The 26,564-nt window shown below is 34.3% G+C and overlaps 1 protein-coding gene across 1 annotated transcript; it reads right to left on the bottom strand.

Annotated features, from left to right (window-relative positions):
• Positions 1-3,928: 3,928 nt before the first annotated feature.
• Positions 3,929-21,403, bottom strand: LOC150096863 (chromosome transmission fidelity protein 8 homolog). Its single transcript, XM_090408297.1, has 3 exons — positions 21,160-21,403; positions 13,505-13,622; positions 3,929-4,732 (listed from the first exon to the last, which is right to left on the bottom strand). The coding sequence occupies exons 1-3, from the start codon at positions 21,180-21,182 to the stop codon at positions 4,415-4,417; spliced, it is 459 nt and encodes a 152-aa protein (XP_090264423.1). The 5' UTR covers positions 21,183-21,403; the 3' UTR covers positions 3,929-4,414.
• Between the last annotated feature and the right edge of the window lie 5,161 nt (positions 21,404-26,564).

Raw genomic sequence — 26,564 nt, 5'->3', positions numbered from 1 at the left:
TGATATATCATTTACAAACAAGTTAAACAGCAGGGGCACGTCACTTGTCACTCTCCTTTTTTGAGACTGCTCCATTATATACAACTTGCTGGTATCATTCAGAGAGCCCATCTCTGATCCATCTAACTATATACCATCTATTCCCATCCTATGCAGCTTGAACTGCATTTATGTGGTAACCTATCAAATGCTTTTGTGAAGTCCAAGAACATCACTGTACATGATTCACCCTTCTCTAACACACTCGTTACCTTATAAAATGCAAGTAAGCTGCTAAAACAAGACCTACCCTTTACAAATCCATATTGACCATCATTAAAAATGAATACCATGTCCATCAACACAATTCTGTATTCTATTCCTAACCAATCTCTCCAACACCTTGACTACAACTGCAGTTATACAAACTGGTCTATAATTGGAAACTTGTCCTAGAACCATGCTTGTGGAGTGGTACTATTTCGCCTTCTTCCTTGGAACCCTACTCACTGCAAGACTTTCATTAAATAATCAGGTCAAGGAAATAGCTAACTATTGCATACATTCCTTAATACATGGTGATATGTCATCCATTATCCATTCCCACAGCCTTAACATCTAACCCAATCAACACCTAATATACCTCTGATTCTTTCACTTCCAATTCTCCTAATACTTGCCTGCTCCATTCTACATACTGCACCACATCATTTACACCAGTATAATATACACCAATAAAGTGCTTGTTCAATAACTCCACTATATCCTTCCTTTACAATTGTTATTCTGCTGCCACGACTATCTACCAGTGTCAACCAGCCATAATTATTCTTTCTCTTGCTTGCCATATAGCAGAAAAATTCCTTGAGTTAACCTTGGCCAGACCAGCCTATCTCCTCTCATACTGTACCTTTTATTTCTTTACAAGGCTCGTTACCTTCCTAACCTGAACTTTACTGAACAGCTTAATTGGTCATTTCGGTCAATTAAAATAAGAATGTAATTTTGGCCCTTTACAAGGCTTGGAAAGACCTCACTTAGACTACTGCGTTCTTTCCATTGTAATTCTGATACAGTGGAGAGATTTCTAAGGAGAGTATAAAAATTGATATCAGGATTGTGGAATACTGATTATGAAGACAGAGTGAGAATTTGTAGTGCAGACACTCACAAACTTTTGCAAAAGTAATAGAGTATTTCAGTTGGTAGAATTTTTTATTTTATGGAAAGGACATGGAAGCATCCTTGGAAGTGGAGAATGAATGCCACTGAAATGACTTCAACAGATTTGATTTGTATAAGAGGGTCACAGTCTACACTTGAATATGTTTGGTATCAAGAATCTTGAAAAATTAATAACTGGTATGATATCTAATACAGAGTCAGGAAAATTAAATTATAATGGCAGGAATGGTGAGAATATGTGTGTTAAAATGACAATAATATGTAACCGTATTAACAATGGGAATGGGCATTATCATTTAAATGATTACCAGGAGAGAACAAATTTCGACTTTGTATTTGTCCGGTTTCAGAACCATCAAACATGTGAAAAATATCTGCATATAAAAGGAACTAGAGAAGACCAGAGCTGCAAGTTGTCCAAGAATATTAGTAGTATCAGAAACAAAGGGGTAGAGTTTGTTGCCTTGGTCAATATGTTGGGAGCCCAGATTGTAGGTATATGTGATACCTGTCTATAAGTGAACATACTAAGATAGGGTGTAAAGGATACCGTATTATTAGGAAAGACAGACAGGTTAGGAGAGCAGAGGGTGTGCTTCTAATGATATCTGATTACTTGAATCCAGTTACTGTGCGACCACAGATGTGACACCCCTCGGCACTTCTGCTCATGGCAGAAGAAGGCGAATCCATTCCAATAATAGGGTAATCAATGCGTTTCATGGGATGAGTGTTTATTATTATATGTTGGAAAGTTAGCTTTTCTTTTATGAAAATTCTAGTTTTTAAAGTGGTACTATTTTGCATGTACAACAGTTGGAAAATTTACATATAAAGCATGTGATTTGGCATGTTGGTAAAGAATTTGTACCTCAGCTTATTCCTTCAATATGATTCGACTCTCCTTGGCACATTGCGAGCTGAGGGTCTCGCATCTGTGGTCGGACAGTAATGTTGAGAACTATGATTGTAATACCAGTAACAGTTTTTCGTGTGACAGTGAATTTGAAGCCATCTAGTGTGATGTGGAATCTCACAAGGTGAAACACATAGTGGGGTGTTGTAGTTGACCTAGTGGATCGGTGACTAGTTACGAAGAATTGCATCACCAAATAAATACGATGGGTGTGAAAGGAGTAATCCTAATGAAGGAATTTAATTATCCGAATACTGATTGGTCTAATATGCTTTTAGGTTTCTTGTTGGCAATCTTTATCGTTGGGGGGAAAAAAGAGCATCAGTAATTTTTAAGTTATTATATATGAAAAAAAATTTCTACATCTGTGTTCATTTTTATTGCATGTAGAATCACCACATATTCCTATATTTGTACCAGGCACAACGTTCCTTACTCTGGATTGAAATCTTCAATTAATAATAGCGAGTAATTTCGGTTTATCTTTTATATTTTGTACACCTGAATAGAAAACAATGTTATCTTCCTTTATCTGGGGCAAAGACATCAATAACAGTCATGAAGCCAAGATTATTTGTAATCTTAGTTCTAGAATTTCATCGCTTCACAATTTATTATTATTATTATTATGAGATGCCTCCAAGGAGTCCAAAGACTCAAGGGAGGGGACCTAATCTACATCTCTCTGTCTCCACCAACTACAGTGAACTGCAACTGCCATCATCAGCTACACCAAAGCATTTTACCTGCCACCACCACAACCTCCAGTAGTATTTTCACAGACAATCATCACAAACATCCATGCCCACAGCCTTTTAGCTGGAGAGCAGATCCACTAACCACTCAGCCAACCAGGCTGACTGGTTTATGAGATTTTTTTAAACTGACTTATGAATAAAAATTACTTTTGTTTTTGCTCTTTCTTCCCTTTTGACTTCACTGTAGATATAGAAGTAATTATCTGTTTCATCTGCACCTTTGTTTTTTCTTTATTTCTGTTATTATTGCCCCTGTCATATTTTTTCTATTAAAGTTTTGTCTAGATCCTGGTATTTGTCATGAATACTTCTGATATTCAAAGTAGCAACATTCCAGATATTGTTTATTTTCCTTTCCTTGTCCTGCTCACATCCATTAACCTTTCTGAGTTGTTTATCAGTGTGATGACAGTTTAGTTTCTTATATCCTAAGACTTTGGAGAAAGAAAAAAATTAGCTTGGTTGGCTACTGGCCACCAGTAGCCTAGTTTGGTGGTGGGGCTGCCATCTTAAGACTTCCAAAAGCCTTGATTGTCCCTTCTCCCTTCTCTCCTTTGTACGTTTCTGACAGAGTTTACTCAATCTTTCACTTAGTTGAGGTGAGAGTTAGATTGGGAAGAGAAGCTAGGTGATCCTTCTTGAGAGGATTGCATCCATCTCCTTTGAACCCCCTAATCATTTTTTTTTTAAATATAAATTCAACAGTACTGAAATTTCTGAATGTGTGAAAAAAAAGATAAGAAAAATTCTCATTGATAAATCCTAAACTCATATATATATATATATATATATTTTTTTTTTTTTTTTATCAGAAATGATTATTTTAATTATTTATTTATTTTTTAATAGTAAAGAAGTTTTGATAAGAAATCAAAAAAATTCTGTAATATTTGCTATCATTATCAAACAGTAGCAAATTATCAAAAGCTAACCTTGAAAACAAAGAGTAATTGTTTTCTCCAGATGCTTATAAACTATCAAGATCACATAAAATAATCTCCCTTGTTGCAAATCTTCTTTTGCTTTAGAATATATCTGAAATGTTGACTGGTATATAAATAAGCAAGAAATAATACAATGTTTCAATTCATCCAGTTACTACACTTTAATTGTATATGGAAACATTGCTAACTTAAATATTACATAAAATTTATCACCAGAATATGCCAAACTAAAAGTACTTGTAAGTGAAATCTAAAATCAGTGTAAACAAACAGAATCGGAGGGAATGTTGTCCTTATTTAAAGCAGCATGAGGCCAGTTTCATGTGCACGCAGGGCTCTACAAAGAGCTTACTCACTAGTACGTGATAAGTAGATTTTGTCAGTGGCAAATGAATGCAGATTGGAAAAACAGACTAATTTTTATTTAATAAAAAAAAAAAAACTTTCTAAACAAATCTTCTGAACTTTAAAAAACTGATCCATTTATGAAACTCCTATTATTGATTTATTGATAGATTTTTTTTTTTTTTTCAAATGGGAATCTAAAGTAAGTGCATTTTTTGTGTAGTGAGTAAGAGTTTGCACAATTTGTCAAGCCCCAAATGTACACGTTTTCATATTCACATAAATACCTATACTTTTTTTGGTACATTTGCTATTATTGGTTTCGGTCGTGTCTTAAAAAGAAGTTTTTTTCTTACTACAGCAGACACATTATATTCAGTAACACTATGCGATCTGTTTTCACCAGCTGCAATTAATAAGTCACTATTTTTGTCTGATGGTTTGTCAATTTCTTGAATAGATGCTGGGTTTCCTTTCATGGGAGTACTCTCTGCATCTTCCTGAGCTCTCATTTTCCTTATCCTCTTGAGAACAACGAAGGGTTTTTCCATTTCCACAATTTTTCCATACAGGATATGATGACCAATAATAAGAACAGGAACTTTCTAAATTGAAGCCAAACAAAACAAACTGAAACATTTTTCTACTACTACTTTCTTTTTTTCTTTCACACTAAATCAAACCTATAATTATTAAAAATAAATAAATAAATGTGAAAAATTTACTAAGTTGGTTTACAATATATACGATAATAAAGATGACAAACTTTTTTTTAAATCTTTAGTATTATGAGCATTTATGTATTATTATGTTGTAGTATTATGAGCATTTCAACACACAGAAATACAAGACAAATTCCTTAATGTGTGTTATAATTTTTTATTTGAGTAGGTAGCAACACACACACACACACACACACAAAAAAAAAACACAAGGGTTGTATTATGATATTGCAAGCATTACAATGTCTGTCTGTTACCAAGTGAACAAGAGTGCAAATTGTGTGGACCATAACGTTTCAAAACAAGTGAGAATTTTTTTTAAATACTTATTTATATTCAAAATGTTGATCTCAATAGACAATTTTTTTTTATATTTTTTTAATTGCCTTAAAGCATTATTTAGATTAAATTTCATCTGAGTGAATGAATCTGGACAAACTATCCTTATTAGTAGTATTAATGTTCTATAAATTAATAGTAAATAGTGGTTTTGGAAAGTGGCATTAGATTTTGAAACAGAAAGCAATCATCAAATAAAATCATGTATTGAATAGGATAAAACTGAGTATCCCATTCAAAAACATATGGACTAGTTTTTTTTTTTAAAAAAAAACAAGTTGAGACAAGAAATAAACTTTAATGAGTAAGTTGAAAAATCCAAAGAAAGCACCGAATGAATGATTACCAGAGAAGTTAGGTACAAAAATATAACAATTAGAATAGAACATGGTGGATATAAGAGGAAAAGAAGAAATCTTTTGAGATATTCCTGGCTAGTAAGTCAGCATGTGCTCTGAGAATATAGAGAAAACTTTATGTTATTTTAAAACAGGCTAAACAAAATCATGAGAAAATTTTGAAAAGAATGAGTAAAATAATGGAGAAAGCACACCACAAAAGGAATCAAAGATAATAAAGAACTATTAAAACTGAAGATAAGAATATTTTGGATGTCTGTAATAATTATTTAGAAAATTATTTCAATTTGTTGTCATCTTCCTATCCAGGTTCTAGGCTAAGTGGCCTATTCCAGACTCAGTCCATGTACTTGGTTGTCCCCTATTCCTTGTTCCTTTAGGATTATATGTTAAGATCTTTCTTTTTTTTGGTAATCTTTCTCTGTGCATTCTTGCTATGTGGTCTAGCCAGTTTTTCCTATATTTAATCATTGAGTCAGTTATGGGACTGATTTCAAGAGTTTTAATTATTTCACTATTTCTTTTTTTATTTAGCAGGGTAAGTTTTTCTGTTTTCCTAAGGAATTTCATTTCTGCTGCCTGAATTCTCTGTATATCCCTTTCTCCGAAGGTCCAGATCTCATTTCCACATAATAGTGTAGATTTGGCTATTGTTTTGTAGACTCTAAGTCTTGTGTGTTTCTCTACGTAATTAAGTTTAAAGGTTCTGTTAATTATTCCAGTGATTTTTATAAAGTTTGTCATCTTAAAAAATCAATATCTATTTCATTTATGTATGATGGTTTACAGCCGAGGTATTTGAAATTATTAACTTGGTCAATTATTTTATTATTTATTACTATTTTTACTTCTGACTGGGTTATTTCCATAAAAAGCCATGACTTCAAGTTTTCTCTGTTGACATTTCTAGGCCATAATATTGTTTAAATTATAAATTGATTTCTGCATACATCTTCAGTCTTTCCAAAGATGATCTGATCATTAGCAAAGAGTAATGTGTCTATTTTTGTATGTCGATTAATTTGGAAGCCGCATGTATTTATTTCTCTCCATTTTTGATATTGTCCATATATATGTTAAATAATATGGGTGATAAAGGACAGCCTCGACAGACTCCTCTATTTATTGGTTTCCAAGTAGGTATGGTATCATTTTGCCTTATTGCTATTTCATTATTATGATATATGTTTAATAAAGCATTGTATAGTTGGTTTGGAATGTGATATTCCTTTAGAGTTTCCCATAGTTTATTTCTCAAAATTTTGTCAAATGCTTTTATATAATCAATAAAAGCTATGTGTGTTTCAATATTGTATTCTCCTTGTTTTTCTAATTCTTTTTTTTTTTTTAAAAAGCTGGATCGATACATAATCTTCCCTTATGAAATCCATTCTGTTCTTCTCCTAGCTGTGATTCTATATAAGATATTAATCTAATTTTTACAATCAGATAAGATTTTCACAACCTAATTATTTAAATTAGGTTGTAAATATCTCAAATGTTTTAATTACATTCGTTTTTTTCACAGTGTTATATATCCATCCACCCATCAGTGGTTTTAATTAAGCATCCATAGCCTTCCAAGTATCCTTGGACTTCCCAACCGTATTACGAGGATAAGGCAGTTACCCATATGCCTCTAAGTATTCTTGTCTGTAAATTGCATATGTTCTACTGGCAGGTTTATGTTTTGAGGGACGAAAAATCTGAGTTTCTGGGAGGAAAAAACCCTCTACCCACTTATGAGACTGGCTAACTCATCTTTTGTCAAAAGAAACCAGTTAAAGATAATGGGAATGAAAATCAGGTCTTTCCGATCAAAGGGCTTCATCTATACCCGATATGGCAAACCTAGCATGTATGCCAAAGGTAGCATGTACGAAAATTTTGCTGGCACGTCAACGATTTACAGGTGATATGATTTTATACGCTTATAAATTATTCAAACTTTTTTTTAATTGTTACAATGTGTACAAGTTAAATTTTGTTTTACACAAAAGAAACTAACCAACAAATACGCAGCCCACTGTAGGAACAAGGCCAGGCAGCTGAAAACTACAGCTGATGTTAAGAACCTCTAGCCAATAGCTGAGGGGCATAATGACATGACTCAGCTGATAGACAACTGTGTTTAGTTGCCAAAACTTTTCTATCACTGATATAAAAACTTTTCATTATTTAAAAGCTTATTAATTATATCAAGTTTATGATCTGTAATATTTTTAGCACATGAAAAGCCACCAGCTGCAACTTTGCCAAAATGTGTGCCATCTAAACATACGATATTCATTCCACGCATCTGCCAGTAGGCAGAAATAAGAAGCAGCAAGCGTATTATTGTTGCGCATGTGCACTGTGTTTTGTTTCTGCTGTAAGGGTGAATTATAAAGGTAATTTAATTTAGGCATATAATAAAATGTTGACTTTTGAGACGATAAAAAATTCATAAAAGAATATCATTAATTTTATTTTATTTTATTGTGCATTAATCAAGTAAAGCAACTATGAGATTGTGAACTGTAATAACTTAAAATTTGCAAAACTTAAAAAAATGTATGTCTGACTGATCTTTATAAAAAATAAATAAAAAAATTCAGAATTATTGTTTACTTTTTTGGTGATGTAAAAAACTGCATCTTCAAATTGAGTGATTGTATGTGGCAGCTAGAATTACATTGAAAGGCAAATAAAAATATCCATGCTATCAACAGGGTAGAAGGACTTTTAAGTAAAAATTCTGTCACTAATTTATAAATTTATTCAATGTTACATGACTTACAATAATCACTCTTACAATATTCTTTGATTTTACCACTCTGGTGTGATTTTTGATTATTTGAAACGATTCTCCCAATACTTACAAGACACCAAATAATATTATGCTCCCCAAAATTTTGCAAAGATTTGGCAATTTTGGCATGCACGGTTAAAAAGGATACCCACCCCTGGTCTATACTGACTGAGCTACGGAGGCTCATGTTATATATAACGAGAGAAAATGTCACTGGTGAGAAATACGTTTTTATTATGTGATATGATAATCTATAAGAATATATGTCACATGTTCACATTTAATAATGCAATTGTATATATACGTTAGTAATTTCAGAACCACCATGTGGTTAAGCGGAAGAATAACAAAAAGAAACTCAGATGCATTAATTATAATTTTCTTTAATTATAACTTTCTGGCATTCGTATAGTGAAGGTATGTAAGTTCTTTTCACTTAAATTTTGATATCATCCAGGTCTAGCTATTCACTGATGAGACCTCAAAAAAGGTTGAAACCGGTCTGGATAGTGACCTTTCCTCATAATGTAAAGCAGTATTACATCTCCTAGGAGCTGTGTGTTTTTACATTATGAGAAAATATCAAGGATAGTGAGGGAGCTTGCTCCACCTTTGCTTCGAGTTGCCTTGGTGTGGTACTACCAGGTGGTCACTTACACTTGGATTCGCCGATAGTTCGTCAGCATGAAACTCTTAGATCATAGTTTTCGATCTTAGAGTTTCGCATACTGGCTGTAAAATAATAAGGAATTTTTATCCCCTTAATTTAATTAACTTCACCAGAAAAATAGCCGTTTGGCTTTTGATCTTAGTTATAATATAATATATGGGCACACCTTTCTGGCATTCGTATAGTGAAGGTATGTAAGTTCTTTTCACTAAAACTTTGATATCATCCCGGTCTAGTTACTCACTGATGAGACCTCAAAAAAGGTTGAAACCGGTCTGGATAGTGACTTTTCCTCATAATGTAAAGCAGTATTACATCTCCTAGGAGCCGTGTTTTGTTACATTATGAGAAAATATCAAGGATAGTGAGGGAGCTTGCTCCAACTTTGCTTCGAGTTGCCTTGGTGTGGTACTACCAGGTGGTCACTTACACTTGGATTCGCCGATAGTTCATTGGCATGAAACTCTTAGATCATAGTTTTCGATCTTAGAGTTTCGCATACCGGCTGTAAAATAAAATAATAAGGGATTTTTATCCCCTTACTTTAATTAACTTCACCAGAAAAATAGCCGTTTGGCTTTTCATCTTAGTTAAACTCAGATGCAGTTATAAGTAATAAATTTGCTTACAGTATGTTGGAATCCTTAAGGAATAACAATAAGAATGGCATATGTATGTATATTTTGGATGGTAGTGTTTCTATGCCAAGCAGTATTACATGTGAGTACTGTGGTAACGGCAGCCATTTTTGTCACTTGAGTTTTGCATTATTTATTTAGCATATGGGAAAAATACAAGAAATTATGCAGAAATAATGGCATTGTCTGAGGGTAAATGCAAATTCCTGAGGCCTCCAGGAAAGGAGTGTATGGGGCAGTCATCAGTGATATGATGCATAGTCTACACAGCACCACACATGCAAAATGGTGACTGTGATATTCCGGCTTTGTCCAGTCCTAAATCTGTTTAGCCAACTCCAGAGGTGTCGAGGTAGATTAAATCCTGGCAGTTTGATGGTTGGATCAGTACTCAGGTACTCGACTCCAGAATTTTGCTTTGAATCTCAGTAATGGGCACGCAGATTAATTGTTTTTTTTTTCGAAAATAGCTGTCGCTGGGTAAAAAGAATGCTAGCCAGCCAAGAGTAGGCAAGCAAGGAAGGAGAGCTGGAAATGTTTTTAATAAACTGCTGAGTTCTCTAATCTTGGAACATGCTTTATCAGTCAAAAACCTTGCACAAAAAAGTTCTAAGGCAATTCTTTCATCTCAAATCTTGAGCATCTTCAGGAACGTCTGGCTTCAGTAATATCTCATAGGTAAAATAGTGTTCTGTGGACTGTGGTAGGCATTCAGCTCCGGCAGAATGAGTGAGTAGAAAATAAATAAGGGAAAATATATAGGATAGTGATAAAACAGATGCTGCAAAGGAAATTTCCATATGGTCAAGTGAAACTACAGAATGTTTAGTTGAATGCTGTGTTCAATTTGTTTTGTAAGTATTTGATGTTTTCTTTCGGAATCGTATTTAACAGTGAGTTAGTAAGATATATTTTATTGAGTCCATATAATCCAATTATAGAATGGTCATTTAATTGGTCTTTGCATATATAATGAGAAGTCAGCTATACAGATGATAGAAATTAAATTACTAAATATAATTCTAAAAAGAGCAAGAATGTCAGATCATCTTAGAGAGAAATGCTTATTATGTTAAGAGTTTATTTTTCACTTGGTTAGACTATAATAAGTTTAGTTTAATCCTTTATCCAAGTGTGAGCAAAAAAGTTTGCACCTGAAAGTTTCTTCAGGACTGAGGTAAGGTAGTGCAACACCAGGCAACTCGTTGCAAAGGTGGAGAAAGCTCTCTCATCACTCCTATCTCAGTATCTCCCATAATGCAAAGCACATCTCCTTGCGGATATGTGTAATGCTATGCATTAAAGCAAGGGCCACTACCCATACCGGTTTCGACCTTTATTGAGGTCTCGTCAGTGGGAGCCAGGCCCAGTAGTGGAGATACAAAGGCAGAAGCAATGAGAGGTCATCCTAACCTATAGGAGTTGCCAAAGGGTGTGCAACCTTATTATTAAATTACTCCGGATTCAGAGAAAGATGTTGAGAGTTTATTTTTCACTTGGTTAGACTATAATAAGTTTAGTTTAATCCTTTATCCAAGTGTGAGCAAACAAAGTTTGCGCCTATCTCATCAAAATACACAACATGATGATCCTTGAAGTCAATGTACCATCACAGATATGAATCCAAAACATTCTAACCAACTAATATAAAATTATATGTAACATACGAGGGTGGTCTGAAAAGTTTCTTGGCCTAACAATGAAAAAATGAATTTATAATTTCGAAATTATTTTTATTTTTCAACATAATCTCCCTTAAGACTAATACATTTATTCCAGTGATGCTCCAGCGCCATTATCCCATCCCTGTAGTGGTTCTCAGTAAGATCTGAAAAATAACCTCTCTACAGGTGCAATCACCTCTTGATTCGAAGAAAAATCCTGACCAGCGAGGAAGAGTTTTAGTTTTGGGAAGAGATAGAAGTCAGAGGGAGCCAAATCTGAGGAACAGGGTGGATGTTCCAACAATTCATAGTGTAGATCCCTTAATTTTCCCATTGCCAAACCACACCTTTGTGGGCAGGTGCATTGTCCTGATGAAAGATGATTTTTTTCTTCTGAAAACCGGGTCTTTTCTCACGAATTTTGTCATCTAGACTGGTTAAAAGATTGCAATAATATTCCCCGGTTATTGTTTTACCCTTTTCAAGATAATTAATAAACAAAATGCTTTTAGCATCCGAAAACATCGATGGCATGACCTTTCCTGTTGATGGAACCGATTCTGCCTTCTTTGGCGCTGAACAACCAGCTTATGTCCACTATTTTGACTGCTGTTTGGAAACTGGTGTGTAATGGTGAATCATCAAGCATTTTTAGGCCTCTTACATCTAGCTGGTTTACATTGCAACAATTGGCTAAATTTTTATCCTTTATATTTCTTTGTTCAATAATTTCTGGATTGTAACTGAAAATAAATAAACTATCATGTATTATATTTGCAGTGTTTTTTTTTTTTTTTTAAGTTTTATCACGTTTTAGCACATACAAGTAATGAACGCATCTCTCAGATACACGCGACCTAAACTGCAATTTTTTCAACTACGATCTCTGCAGGGATAAGCAGGATGGTAGTGGTCTCACACTGGGCAATGAAATTCATATCGAACTATAAAGACAATCACAAACATCTATACCCATAGTGGGATTTAAACCTGCGACCCATTGGTTGTAGAGCAGGTATGCTAACAACTTGACCAACCAGGATGGCAATGACAACAATCTCAGACCATAACATATTTTGTATGTAAACATAAATTACCTCCTGGCATTTTTGTATACGTCTACAGTGTGTTATACGTCTACAATGTACACTGTAGACGTATACATTTTTGTATACGTCTACAGTGGCAACATTCTCTTAATCTTCCCCCACACTCAATAAATACAAACCTGAATTCATAATTACTCACTGATATTTACATCATCGTATTTGCATACCTCAGTTGACAGGACTGTACTTTAACTTTTCCCGAGGTGCTAAAGTGCTCCTCCCTCACTGTTTGGGACCCTTAAATTGGCTCTAATTTTTTTGAGGTCCTCAGTTAGCAACTCATGTACCTGTGCATAAGTATGGCCCTGTTAGCTGCATTCCCACCTATTTCTACTGTTTCTTCCATGATGATCTAGTTTCTTTGACTCTCTCTCTCTCTGCATTGTCTCACCCTAATAGATAATTTCTTCAAGCTCATGATACAAATGATTTACTGATTTTTTTTTTTTTTTTTTTTTTTTTTTTTTTTGTATGTGTAATTCCCACCCATGAAATGCTATTAGAAACCTACAGCACATTTTGTGCTGTGGGTGGGATAAGAATTTTTTTTTTTGCCATTTTTTTTATTTATTTTTACACAGTCTGGAAATCCTGCTCTAGAGACCAAACATGTTACTTTTTCAAGCCACTTCAAGTCTCCAATAGGCAGGGAGGTGGTCTCACACTGGGTCAGTGGCGGCCTGTGAAGTTTTAAGTGGGGGTGCTGCCTATACAAAATAATTTTTAAAAAATTATTTGGTTACTGATTAGGAAAAAAAATATTTTTTTAAAAATTATTTTGTATAGGCAGCACCCCCACTTAAAACTTCACGGGCCGCCACTGCACAGGGTGAAGAAATTCATCTCCCACCTAAACACAATTACAAACATCCATGCCCACAGCAGGATTTGAACCCACAACCTGTTGGTTGGTGAGTGGGTACACTAACTGCTCAGCCAAACAAGCTTACCGAGATGATTGATTTTAAATATGCAAATATTTCAAACTATGGTTATTTAAAATTTAAAACTTATAAGCACTGGTACTATTTTTAACCTTTACACAAAAATTTAATAATATACAACAATTAAAAATTCCACCTCACTTTTTTTGTATAGTGAAGATCACCAATAAAAGCACCAAGTAAGGCCTCTCCATCTCTTGATTCCAGCTCTCCTTGCAGCTCTACTATGACCCATTCTTTAACATCTGCATTCTGAGGACTTCAAAAACAACATCAAATATTAAGATATCAGCAATCATAGAAGTATAATGGAATGCATAAAAACTAATTTAAAAAAAGTTGAGAACCAAATATAAGACATATATTAATAAAATATGATTATATTCAACCAACACAATAAATTATCTCTAAAAAAAAATATATATAAAGATCTGATTTTAAGTTTGTTTAAGAAAAATAAAATCTGGGCATGTTGCTAGCTCATCCAAGTTTTGCAAGAGATTTTGTTTTATGCATTCAGTAGAACTACCAAGAAATCTCATAATTTTTTACTCCACATTTTTTTGAGCAATTCATGCTAAAAAAAAAAACTTTTTGTTCAAAATTCCTAGGATAATCCTTTCCTTTCATGAATTCATAGGTAATGACTTGAGAACTGCTCAGCAAAGAATAACGAATTGAATAATTGTCTCATAGAGTACAGTATTATATTTTACTATTGGAGATACTTTAATAAGTGTTATAAATTGCATTTGAAACACTACATTATGTTACAAAGTACCCAATTCCTCATTCTTTCTAGTGTAGGTTTTATTGCTACATGGATAGCTGAGGCCAAAAAAAAAGTGCATTCTGAATCGAAAACCTACAGAACAAGTAAACCATTTCAGCAATTTAGGCATAATTTTTTACTAAAGATGGCAAATTAAATATTGAATTACACAACAGGATTAGTAAAGATGGTATGGCAGGAAGTCCTGAATAAATTTATATGAAATAAGAGAGCTGGGTTAGAAATAAAAAACTTGCTGAAAGACTGGAGACCACAGACATGAGAGTTCTGAGAAAGATTAGGGGGAAGTGAACAGATGTCATCAATGGCAATATATTATTAAAAATGAGGATATTGGGGAAGAACTTAACATTGTTAGCATTCAGGAATGTGTTAGCTTATAGTTCGCCCACCGATTTGAGGTCCCTCGAAACTACTGCGCATGTCAGAAAAAGGAGAATCCATTCCGATAATAGGGTAATCAGTCTGTCTTCTGGGATGTAATAATAAACAAACTGAGTTTGTTCATTATTACAGGTCGGAAAATTTAGCTTTTCTTTTACGAATATTGTTGTTTTTAAAGTGTAACTATTTTGCTTGTATAACAGTTGGAAAAATGTACGTAGAGTGTTAATACGTGCAAATACTGCAGTCTACATAAAACAATGTCACTTCGCTCCATGATAAGTTTCCTTTTATTCTGGGACTTTTTAAAACAAAATCCGATTTCGTGAAGTATTTTCCTTAAAGTTTCTCTTTTCCAAGGAAAATTAATTTTTTCTTTAAGCACAGGAATCAAGTTCAGAATAGTTGGCACTCTTTTCTCGAATACGTAAAATTCGTGAATAGCTCTTCTTATAACGTCTACATCAAAATCATTCAAAGCTACGGTTTCGATGGTTTTCTTTCTCTGGCCCTTTTTTTTTTTTTTTTAGGAGATTTAAATTTTGGCTTATCTTCACCTTTTGATTCCCTACGAATTCTTTTAACAGTCGACCCCGATACGCCCGCAATTGCACTTGCACATTTTATGACTTGAGAAAGGGGAACAAGAAGACGACCTTCTGACGATTCTTTTTCGCAGAATGTCAGCACATTATTCAATATTCTTTTGCAAGAGCTACTGAAACGTTTAACAACAGAACTTGTTGACTGTACTGGATCCATCATACAAATTAATAATAAAAAAAATAATGCAAAAAGAGAACAACAAAAATCAAGCTAGTACTAGTACAGCGACAGATTTCGCATGTTGGCGACCAATTCGTACATCCTTCATTTCTTTCTCCCCTTCAGCATGAATCGACTATTCTTGGCACAAAGCCAAGAAGGGATCTAGAAATGGTGGGCGAACTATAGCAGAGCTAATCTCAGTTGGCATTGGTCACTTAAACAGAATGGGAGTGGGAAGGTTAACAAAACATTTTTTTTTTCCAAGAAAAATGGCAAGAGAAATATCTAGAGAAGACCAAGATCTTGGACTCCTACAGTAAGAATTGCCTCATAAGAGCAAAATATAAGATAAAAATTGTTGATAGAAGGTAACAATGGATCCTTTTCATGTAGTATTATGATATCCTGTATGCTCCCTGAGGATTCATATTAGGAATTTGATGATACAAATCTCAAATAGTCTTCATCATCATCAACAACCATGGGTCCAATGCCCGTAGGTGTCTGCTGCCATCTTGATATGATTCTTCCATTGCATTCTATTTTGTGCAAGATGACTCAGTTTGTGTATAGAGTTTATGCACCATTTGACGATGTGCAGAAACTCTATACACAAACATCGTCCCATTCTCTGTTTGGTGTTCCTCTTTTGTTCTTTCCTTCAATCATTCCAAACAGCAACGTTTTTAATTTTCTCTCATCGTTCATTCATTCTACATATATGGTCAAATAGACGTAGTTTCCTTTTGTTTATTTTCTGGATCAGGTTTTCTTTTGGTTGTATTCATCTATAGATTTCTTCATTGTTCACTTTCTGTATCCAGCTTATTCTCAAGATTGTTCTATAGCACTTCCTCTCAAATGCCAATATCCTCCTTTTAGATTCTTTCAGGAGTACCCAGGCCTTGCATCCATAGAGCATGCTGCTGAAGATACAGGTTTCTACAATGCGCAGTTTAGTTTGCATCTTTATAGCTCGGCTCTTCCATATTTTGTCCATGGCTTTTAAAACAGTTGTTGCTCTGGCTATTCTAATTTTTATCTCTTTTTTGGGGTTCAAGTCATGCGTCATGTGGCATCCAAGATATGTGAAGTGTTCCACATTTTCCAGTTGAAATCTGTCTATTGTATTTCTGTTCAGTAACTTTTGTTATCCAAATATCATTGTTTTAGTTTTTTCAAAGTTGACATTTAGTCCATATCTTTTTCCTTCTGTGTATAGTGTTTGCAATGTTTGTTCCAGTCTTCCTGCATCTTCTTCAATCAGGACGATGTCATCTGCAAAGCAGAGGTAGTTTATTCTCATGCCATTTATTGAAATGCCTCCACCTTCTTTAATATTATCTAGTGTTCTTCCCAGATGTGTGATGAAGATGATTGGTGATATTGGATCACCATGTCTTGTGCCTTGACTAGTGGCAAACCAATCTCCAGTCTCACTTGCTATTCTGATTTTTGCTTGTGCTTGGCTGTTTATATCTTTCAGCAGGCAGATCAATTCATTATCCACACCTTACTAACTATTAAAATAACAGAATTAACTCACGTCAATTATTCTTTATTTGTATAATTTTCATCTGACTATCACAGGCATCATCAGTACAGGTACAAGGCTAATTAGACAATAACTGTTATATTCACAAAGCGCCTCCTAAGTAGCTAAGGTTAAATTTCCTAAATTTATTTATTTATTATTATTTTTTTAATTTTTTTTAATTATTTAAATTTAATTATTTACTTATGTAATTATTAAATAATAATTATTTAATTATTCAATTATCATAATTTTAAAAAAAAATTTTTTCTTTTTTTTTCAATATAATATAGAAGAACTACAACTGTTTCTCTCAAAAATTAATGCACTTCATCCAAGGATCCAGTTCACCCTAGAAGTAGAAGTAAATAAGCATTTCTAGACCTCTTGATTCTTCGCCAACCAGATGGTTATCTACAATTCAGTCTACAGGAAAGAGACTCATACAGGCCAGTACATCCATGCTGAATCACATCACCATCCCAGCCAAAAAGCAGGTACTATAAAAACACTAGTTCATAGAGCCCACTCCTTTTGTTCTTCAGAAGAACTTTTACAAAAAGAATTACGGTATATTAATTCCTCCTTCATATCCAATGGCTATACGAAGTCCTTCATAAAACGAGCTTTAAGTAGTCGTGCTCCAGCATCCTCTTCAAGTACAGAAGAACCTACACATATACCTATCCCCTATGTACAAGGGGTTAGTGAACGCATAGCTAAGGTGCTAAAACCATTAAATATCTGTGTGGCTTTTCGACCCGTCAGAAAAATCTCTACTTTCCTTATGTCTCCAAAGGACAAGCTCCCACATCTCAGCTATCCAGGTGTCTACCAGATTCCCTGCTCGTGTGGATTATCATATTTTGGACAAACAGGAAGATCTGCTCAGGTGCGGTCAGAAGAACACCAGTTGTACATCCAATACCTTGAACCCGAACAGTCTGGAATTGCAGAACATGCCATCAACACCAGACATAGAGTTAAGTGGAACAAGACAAAAGTCATTCACAAAAGTCGGTTCCTAATGGAATGGCTATACAAAGCAACATGTGAAACATTACTTCACTCCCCTAACCTAAACAGATCCGATGGTCTACGTCTTTCCCCCTTGTGGGAGATAGTACTTTATAAAGCAGCAAATCTCTCCTAACATATAATTGTATACATATATATATTAAAAAAAAAAGGGAAAAAAATTTTTTTTTTAATTATGATAATTGAAAAATTAAATAATTATTATTTAATAATTACATTTAAATAATTAAAAAAATTTTTAAAAAAATAATAATTAAATAAATTTAGGAAATTTAACCTTAGCTACTTAGGCGGCACTTTGTGAATAAAACAGTTATTGTTTAATTAGTCTTGAACCTGTACTGATGATGCCTGTGATACTCAGGTGAAAATTATACGAATAAAGAATAATTGATGTGAGTTAATTCCGTTATTATAATAGTAATATGTCTACTCACAGTATTTCCTTACTGAAACTTATTATCCACACCATAGGATTCCAAGACAGTACATTTTATGTTTTGGTCAATATTATCAAATGCTTTTTGGAAGTTCACGAAACAGCAATATATCTTTTTGTTCTTTCTTTGAGCTTTCTCTGCTATTAGTCTTAGTGCGAGTATTTGTTGCACTGTACTTCAATCTTGTCGAAATCCAGATTGCTCAACTGGAATATGTGCCTCCATATGCCCCACCAGGTGTTCTGTTAGTATTTTCATCAGCACTTTGCCAAGATAACTCATTAATGCAATAGTTCTGTAATTGGTGCATTCTAAAGAACTGCCTTGCTTATGAAAAACAACCAATAGCTTAGGTATTTCTTTTACAACTGATAGAATCTCCCCCCATATTTTAGCATCTCGCCTATTATGTTGTCATTTCCAGGACTCTTACTGTTCTTGAGATGTTTTATATCACCTCCTCTTCCAAGATGTCATTTTCAAAGATCTCTGCTGGTGGTGGGATTGCTTTTAGTTCTTTGATTACTTCTGTTGCAATATCATTTTGTTGATTTTTATATAGTTTGCTGCAATATCTTGTCCATCTGTGTAAGATTTCTGTCTTGTCCATCAATACTTTATCATTTTCATCTTTGATTGCTACTGATCTTGTTTGCCACTTCCTATTGACATTTCTTATAAGTTTGTAGACCTCTCTAGTTTTGTGTTCTCCATAATACTGTTCAATGTCTTTGCACTGGTCCTCCAACCATTTGGCTTTATCAGATCTTGCTGCTTTCCGTACTTCATTGCATTTTTGATGGTATAACTTATCTGCTGCCTCTGAATTATCTCTTTTAAGTTTAAGATCAGCTATAGTCTTCATAGCCTTGTAGTAACATTTGTGAAGTCAGGTGTGCAAAAAATACATTATAGGTTTGATTCTAGTCACCAGTAAGGGGTGGGACTTTTACAAGCTCTTTTTTCAGGAGTTTTTCATCATCATCAATCTTCTGATATATATCCCTAAATGGGTGTTCAAGTTACTTAATCATGTAGTACTATGAAGTACTACATGATTAAGTTTGCATTAAGATTAATCTCCTATCAACAATTCTCCTCCAAATCAGTCTATTACTTGTAAGAACTCCAATATTGTCATATCTAACATTTCACACTTTAAGACACTTCTAACTGAATCAATCCACCTAGACCTTAGTCTTCCTCTGAGTCTCTTTCTTGCCATCTTGGCATTAAACCTGTTTTTGTAATCTTTCCTCACCCATTCTATTTAAATGACCATACCACCTTAGATTAGCTCTGCTGACACATTCTTGAATGATAATAATGCCAAGTTCTTTTCTAATATCTTCATTTTTAATATGATTCTACCAATGACACCATCAATTCACTCCCTTAATTTTTCTCAGAACCCTTATATCTGTGGTCCCTAGTCTTTGATCAAGTGCTTTATTTCTAACTCAACTCTCAGATCCATAACTTAAAACTGGTTTGAACACTGTCTTGTATACTGCCAATTTGTTTTTGCTAACTTATCTCTTATTCCATATAAATTTATTCTGGCTACCCATCATATCAGCTTTGCTTATTCTGTTCTCTATTGTTAGATTTAACCTGTCATCTTCACTACAAACTATGCCTAAATAGGTAAAATATTTTACTTGTTCTATAGGATCTCCATTCAGAATGCAGCTGAAGTTTTCCATGTTCTTGCCTATTTTCATAGTATTGGTCTTCTTCAGAATTTTAGGGTTTATAAATCTTGATCATAAACAGAATAATTCCCCCATAAGAAAGAAGGGGTTTTTAATCGTGAAATCCTATCAAAATCAACTACGGAAAATACACACTAAACACTAAAAATAAATAGGAATTAAAATAATCTGGGTTTGGGCCAGATAGAGATTGTCTTGGTTCTGATTTTCACTTTAAGATAAACAGTTAAGATATCACTAGAATATAATAAGGATCTGTATTTAAGTTTTGTAGATCTGGAAAAGACACATGAAACAGAGCCAAGAGAATAGCTGTTCAAATCGCTAGTTATATGACAAAGGGACATTGTATTGAGCAATATATGTAATCTATACTGGAGACATGTCAGCAGTTAGAATTGAAAGAGGCACAGGAAGATCTTTTAATGTTAATCCAGGTGTCAGCAAGGGTATGCATCTAACTTCACAATGACTGGTGGAAACCAATGACAGTGAATTTCCAAGATGGCTAAAACAGATGTGCTGCCTACTCCTGTCTAAAGAATTAAATGGGTGCAAAGGAATTTGTTATTTCATAAAAAATAAATTTAAAATGTTAACAAGCAGTAAAAAAAAGGTATATAATATTCGTGTGTTATGTTACTGGCATGGGGAATTCAAACCTCCTTTAGGTGAACAAATGTAAAATACTTCAGTTTTCAACATTACTTTTTTAAGTATAATTTTAATTTTTATCTTTAATTATTCACTGTTGACAAATGACATGCATTTTTAATAGTAACATAATTTATTTAATTGGTATTAGTAATGAAGATATCATTCCCCTATAAATTCTGGTATTTAATAATTAAAGTGTATAGACATATAATATATGGAGTAGTGCGCTCCTGCGTTGATTCCTGGGAGGATGTCACTGTTACATCATAAAAATAATTATTCACTTTACTGGCCGCTGATTCAAAACTTTTAAAAGCAGTAAACTGCTGGGTTAAAAGTATTAACAAGTTACTAAATATCAAAGTGATTTCTATGTTTTATGTTTTGCACTGCCTATAGTTTATGTTAAGATTCTTCTCAAAAGGTGTACAGCTGAACAGTTTAAAAATATTTAAAATACTACATACACTTGAACGAAAACCTGAACCATCCTTAAGCATTATTTGTGAAATGTTCAAGTTAGTAACAAAACTTCTTCGCATCGACAAACACTTGAACCAAAACAATTAGTCATGAATCAAAAGAAGGCTATTTCCACAAAACATATATTTTATACATCATATCTGAATGAGAAAACTCAGAACAAATGCTTCTCGATGGAAAATAATAATTATATGAAACAATAGCCCAACACATCAACTTTCATTCTCCCTCCACATTCTTCGGCGCCATAGACAAATCAAAAAGTGTGTGGAACAACGTACAAAATAAAATATCAATTTATTAATTTTTATGGTATTTTGCCCATTTATGTTTGAGACGTTATTATACTACATCTATGTCGTATAAGTTTAGAAGCAGTAAGATGTCAATCGAAGGTGAGTTAGCCGATCTCATACGGAGGTAGCAGGATTTTTTCTCCCGAAAACTCGGGTTTTTCATCCCGCATACAGAAAAATCGGCCCTTCGGGAATACACGCAATTTACAGACATAAAATACTAGCAGTGGTCGTAATGGTAGTAGGCGGTAGATGGTGCTGATGTTAATGATTGGAAGTAGAGGTCAGGTGGAAATGGAGAGTTGTACAATAAGTGTCCTCCGGCGATGAGTCTTCGGACTCCTTGTAAGTGCCAAGAGTAATAATAATAATAATAATAATAAATTCAAACGGGTTGAAAGCACTGTTTGATGTTTAGAAGAAGGGCATTTCAGATAAATGAAGCTTACTTTGCTTGGAATTCTTAATTTTGTTGTTACAGAACATGGTTGCGTTAGATAGGGAGAGGTATTTTAATGTACAATACTGCTAACTAGGATAGAGGCAAAAACATTTCTTTCGGCCCTGCCACAGAACGTTTCCTTTACCTTTCTCTTACCTCGATGATAACAAATACATTACTGAATAATTCCCGCAGAAAAAAAACACCCAAAAAATTGACCAACATCAATAACAATCATCGATATATCCAAGTGTACTCTGAAGTAGCAAAAATATCCGATCTTGCTATTATTAACAGTAACCTCTATGAATTCAGAGATTCATCGATGGAGGTACACAATTGTTATTCCATAATTTTACTCTGTAACGAATGTTTCTCAGATGGAATAACAAGTTCTCTTTCTTCTTCTCTTCAAAATGTATCAAATTAACATTAACTACTCAAAGCCTGTGTAGATCAGGGAGTGACGCTTGCATCCTCTGTGCTTGGCTGTCCGAAGAAGATAGATAGATAGATTTGAGTGCTCAAGCCTAGTCACCGACTAGAGATACTTTTTCTCAGCATTTCTTCGACTTGTTCTCGGGGTAGTTAATCTCTGGCACGACAAACAGAGTTTTTTCTCGCAGAAATTCGGGTTTTTCGTCCCGTAAAATAATGAAAATGGACCATTGCCCCGCATTATTCAGACTCTTCAGTCGGTTACAGAGTTAGAAAAAACAAGAGTATAGAGCCCATTATATTTCAGACAAGGTATTGTTAGGATTAGGAACCGTGAAATGGCGAAAGTTGTCTGCCATACTGTCTTCATCGGATGCTGTTTAAAATCATTATTAGCTTTTCTATCAACAATGAATCCCTGATATTCTGGGATTCATTTCTATCAACAATGAATCCCAGAATATCAGGGATTCATTGTTGATAGAACTGTCATTTTCATGTAAGATTAATTTATATTGATTTTACAGCGATGTGCATACTGTTTCAACAGGAGCATTTCAAATGTAACAAACTAACAAATGCGATTTCAACAAGCACTGATGAGAACCATGCAATCTCATAATACAGAACAACAGGAAATGCGTTTCTTCAATACTGGTTTTGATATGATCGTTTTTCATATCAGGCAACTGTGCATTGTACATATTTTTATTTTAGCAGCAAGAATCAGTATTTGTATGATAGTCTGCATAAATTAAAGGAGATTATCAATGTAATCCCTCCCCACCCAAATCGACTGAGATATTACAACTGTATACTTTACTAGCTTTAACCTTGTAAAATTTCAAAAATGTTCTCTAAATATCGGTTAAATCTTAAAATACACAAATTTACAATAAAGATATATTTTTTGAGTATTTATTTACTAAGAAAGAAATACAAGAAATTATTCAACAAAACTATACACAGACTGACAGTTCAGTTAACCAGTCGATGGAACTGTCTGGAGTAAGTGCAAGTTCCTGATGGGGGTAATCATCAATGATATGATGCGTAATCTGCACAGCACCATACATGCAAATAGATGACTGCGAAATTCCCCACAGATGTACTCTAAAGTAAGTGTAAGTCTGTTTAGCCGATTCCAGAGGTGTCGAGGTAGATAGAATGCTAACGGTTCGGTAGTTGGATATGGGGTTAGGTACTTGTTCATAGTTCATTCCAGAGTCTTCTCCAGTGATGCATAATTCCACAACCCATGCGGGAGATCTGGAGGGAAGGCGGAATGTTTGAGATGAAGACATATCTTGATGAATACAAAGATACGTGTTATTATGAATTTCTTTCTTTAGTGACAAACTTTTTGTATTCCGAAGCATGAAGGAGTGATGTGGGAAAAAACAGGTAACCATGGGAGAGCATAGTCCTAAAACACCAGAAATCTTATTGTTATATTAAGCTGTGCATCTACAAGTGTCGTGTGACAAATTTGGCTCAAAACGTGCGAATAATACTTTTCAACAGGGAAAACTGGATCCATAGCTTCTGTTTTAAGAGTTGAGACATTACAACCCCAAGTTGCGCCTGTCAGCTTGTTTATGTTGTCAGCTTCTTTATGATGTTGTTCCTGAAAGATATCTTTAACTTAGTTTTTTCCAAATGTTTCTGTTGGGAAAAAGAATAGTATTTGGTAGTTTGAGGTGAGAGTAGTTCATGGATATCAGTGATGGTGGTATTACAAAGACTAGGAGTTGTCTCTGATGTCCAACTAAAGATTTAATATTCTGTTTTTTTTTTTTTTGCAGTTTAAGTGATTATAAATGACTGAATGCAATTTTGGTATCTTTGTGCTATAACAAGATATAAAATATATATTTCTCATGTAAGAAAATATTTCTTTGTATTTAAGGCAGTTGAGCTTGAAAAATATAAATACTTCTTAAAGTAAATATTCTCATATTCTCACACTCAAATATGATCATTTAAATAAATAGATATATGGAACTTACCTAACTCCGTGACGACTGACCCGTGTAAAGCCTTTAATTTCTGGGAATACACACCTTTAGCTGTTTTATTTCAGCTAAATTCTGTTTATTCCCGTGTAGGAAGCAGGCGGGGCCATTTGAGGGAATAGTTCAGTCTCCACTGTTAGCCATTCAGAGATAGATGGCTGAAGACTATCGCTAATTATAACCATTATAACCACTTCGATCCATTAAATCTAGACTGAGACTTTAGAATTATTCAGTTTTACAGTAAAGTGATTGCAATACATCATACTTTGCAGAGATTGGAAAAAAACTGTTAAGTATGTTAGAGTGATAGAGTTGCAGAAACTTAAAACCATATCTCTATCTTCGCATATAGGGTACTCAGTAGATCCACACAATGCTTGACAAAGAAACACACTAAGTTCTCCGGTACGAATCGGAACTCGCACATTGGTGTAATGATAAAACAAAAAATATCTGGGAAATGACATTAGATGTCATATATATACTTAAATGTACATTCGAGTATTCATTTATATCAACATTTCCAGCTGTTGCCAACAAAGGACACAAACGAAATGTATTTATACTGGATATAGAACACCAGCCTGTGTAGCTCAGTGAATGTGGCGTTTGCACACCAAAGCACTTGACCGCATGAAGAAAGACTTTTGTTTCGAATCTAGTCGGCGACTAGAAGAAATTTTTCTAAGCCTTTTTTCGACCGGTTCCCGAGTTAGTCGATCTCTGACACGGGCAAGCGGATTTTTTCTCACAGAAACTAGGGTTTTTCGTCCGTAAACTCAAGAAAATCGACCGTAGAACCCATTATTTCAGACATTAAATATATTGTGTTAGGGACCACGAGATGACGGCACTCAGTTAAGCCGTCTCTCTTCACTGCGTGCCACTTAATTAGTGATAGCCTTGGGCCAGCTATCTCTGATTGGGTACTAGTGGAGATTGAACTGCCCACTCAGTCTCCAGAAGTTCGATAGGGCTGAAACGGTCTCGCCTACTCCCTATACGTGAATAAAAAGGCGTAAGCTGATTTTTTATATTTGATATATATATACTGTATATATATATAAAAAAAAAAAAAATCAGCTAACGCCTTTTTATTCCCCTATATACGGGAGTAAGCGAGGCCATTTAGCCCTATCTAACTTTTGGAGACTGAGTGGGCAGTTCAATCTCCACTGGTACCCAATCAGAGACAGATGGCCCAAGGCTATCACTAATTAAGCGGTACGCAGTGAAGAGAGGCGGCTCAAATGTGCCGCCATCTCGTGGTCTCTAACCCTAACACAATATATTTAATGTCTGAAATAATGTGGGTTCTACGGTCGATTTTCTTGAATTTACAGGACGAAAAACCCGAGTTTCCGGGAGGAAAAACCTGCTTGCCTGTGCCAGAGATCGACTAACTCGGGAACCGGTCGAAAAAAGGCTTACAAAAATTTCCTCTAGTCACCGACTAGACTCGAAACCAAGACTTCCTTCGTGCGGCCTAGCGCAGTGGTGTGCAAACGCCACATCCACTGAGCTACACAGGCTCTAAATATATATATATATATATATGTATATTATATATATTTATTTTTGTAAATAATAAATATAATAAATATATATATTTTATATATATTTATATATCTTATATATATATATATATATGACAGCATGAACATTGACTCGGTTATCATACATAGTTTTATGAATAATTAAATGACTAGAACCGAGATTTAAGTAGAAAGGTTTTAATATAAACACACTACTAGTTTCGGCCTGTAACAGCCTTCTTCAGGTGACATTATAAAAGAAAAAACACTAAACATTGAGGGTTAAAAGACTATGAACAACACAGACAGTCTTTATACATAATTAGCATGAAAACGTTCACAACGTTTTCATGCTAATTATGTATTAGCCTGTTTATATATATATATATATATATATATAAACAGGCTGTACTTATGCACAGGCTGTACTATGCATAGGCGCTAGCTGGGGATTTCGAAAAATTAGGGACAATTTAAGGGCTCCAAACAATGAGGCGGGCTCAGAGCCCACTATCCCCAGCGACAGCCTCGGCAAAAGTGTAAGTACGGCCCTGTATATACAAAGACACACACACACATACTTATATAACACATACACATACTTAGGGTTTTTTTTCAGCAGTTTCCAATTCAGTCCCTCTAATGGAAAACCAAGAATGG

This window comes from Typopeltis vanoorti, chromosome 18 (genome assembly GCF_054136105.1).
Source record: "Typopeltis vanoorti isolate ZY-2024b chromosome 18, IOZ_Tvanoo_1.0, whole genome shotgun sequence".
In the NCBI taxonomy this organism is placed as follows: domain Eukaryota; kingdom Metazoa; phylum Arthropoda; class Arachnida; order Uropygi; family Thelyphonidae; genus Typopeltis; species Typopeltis vanoorti.
Note: the sequence above shows the minus strand (reverse complement) of the source record. Positions and strands in the feature narration are given on the sequence as shown.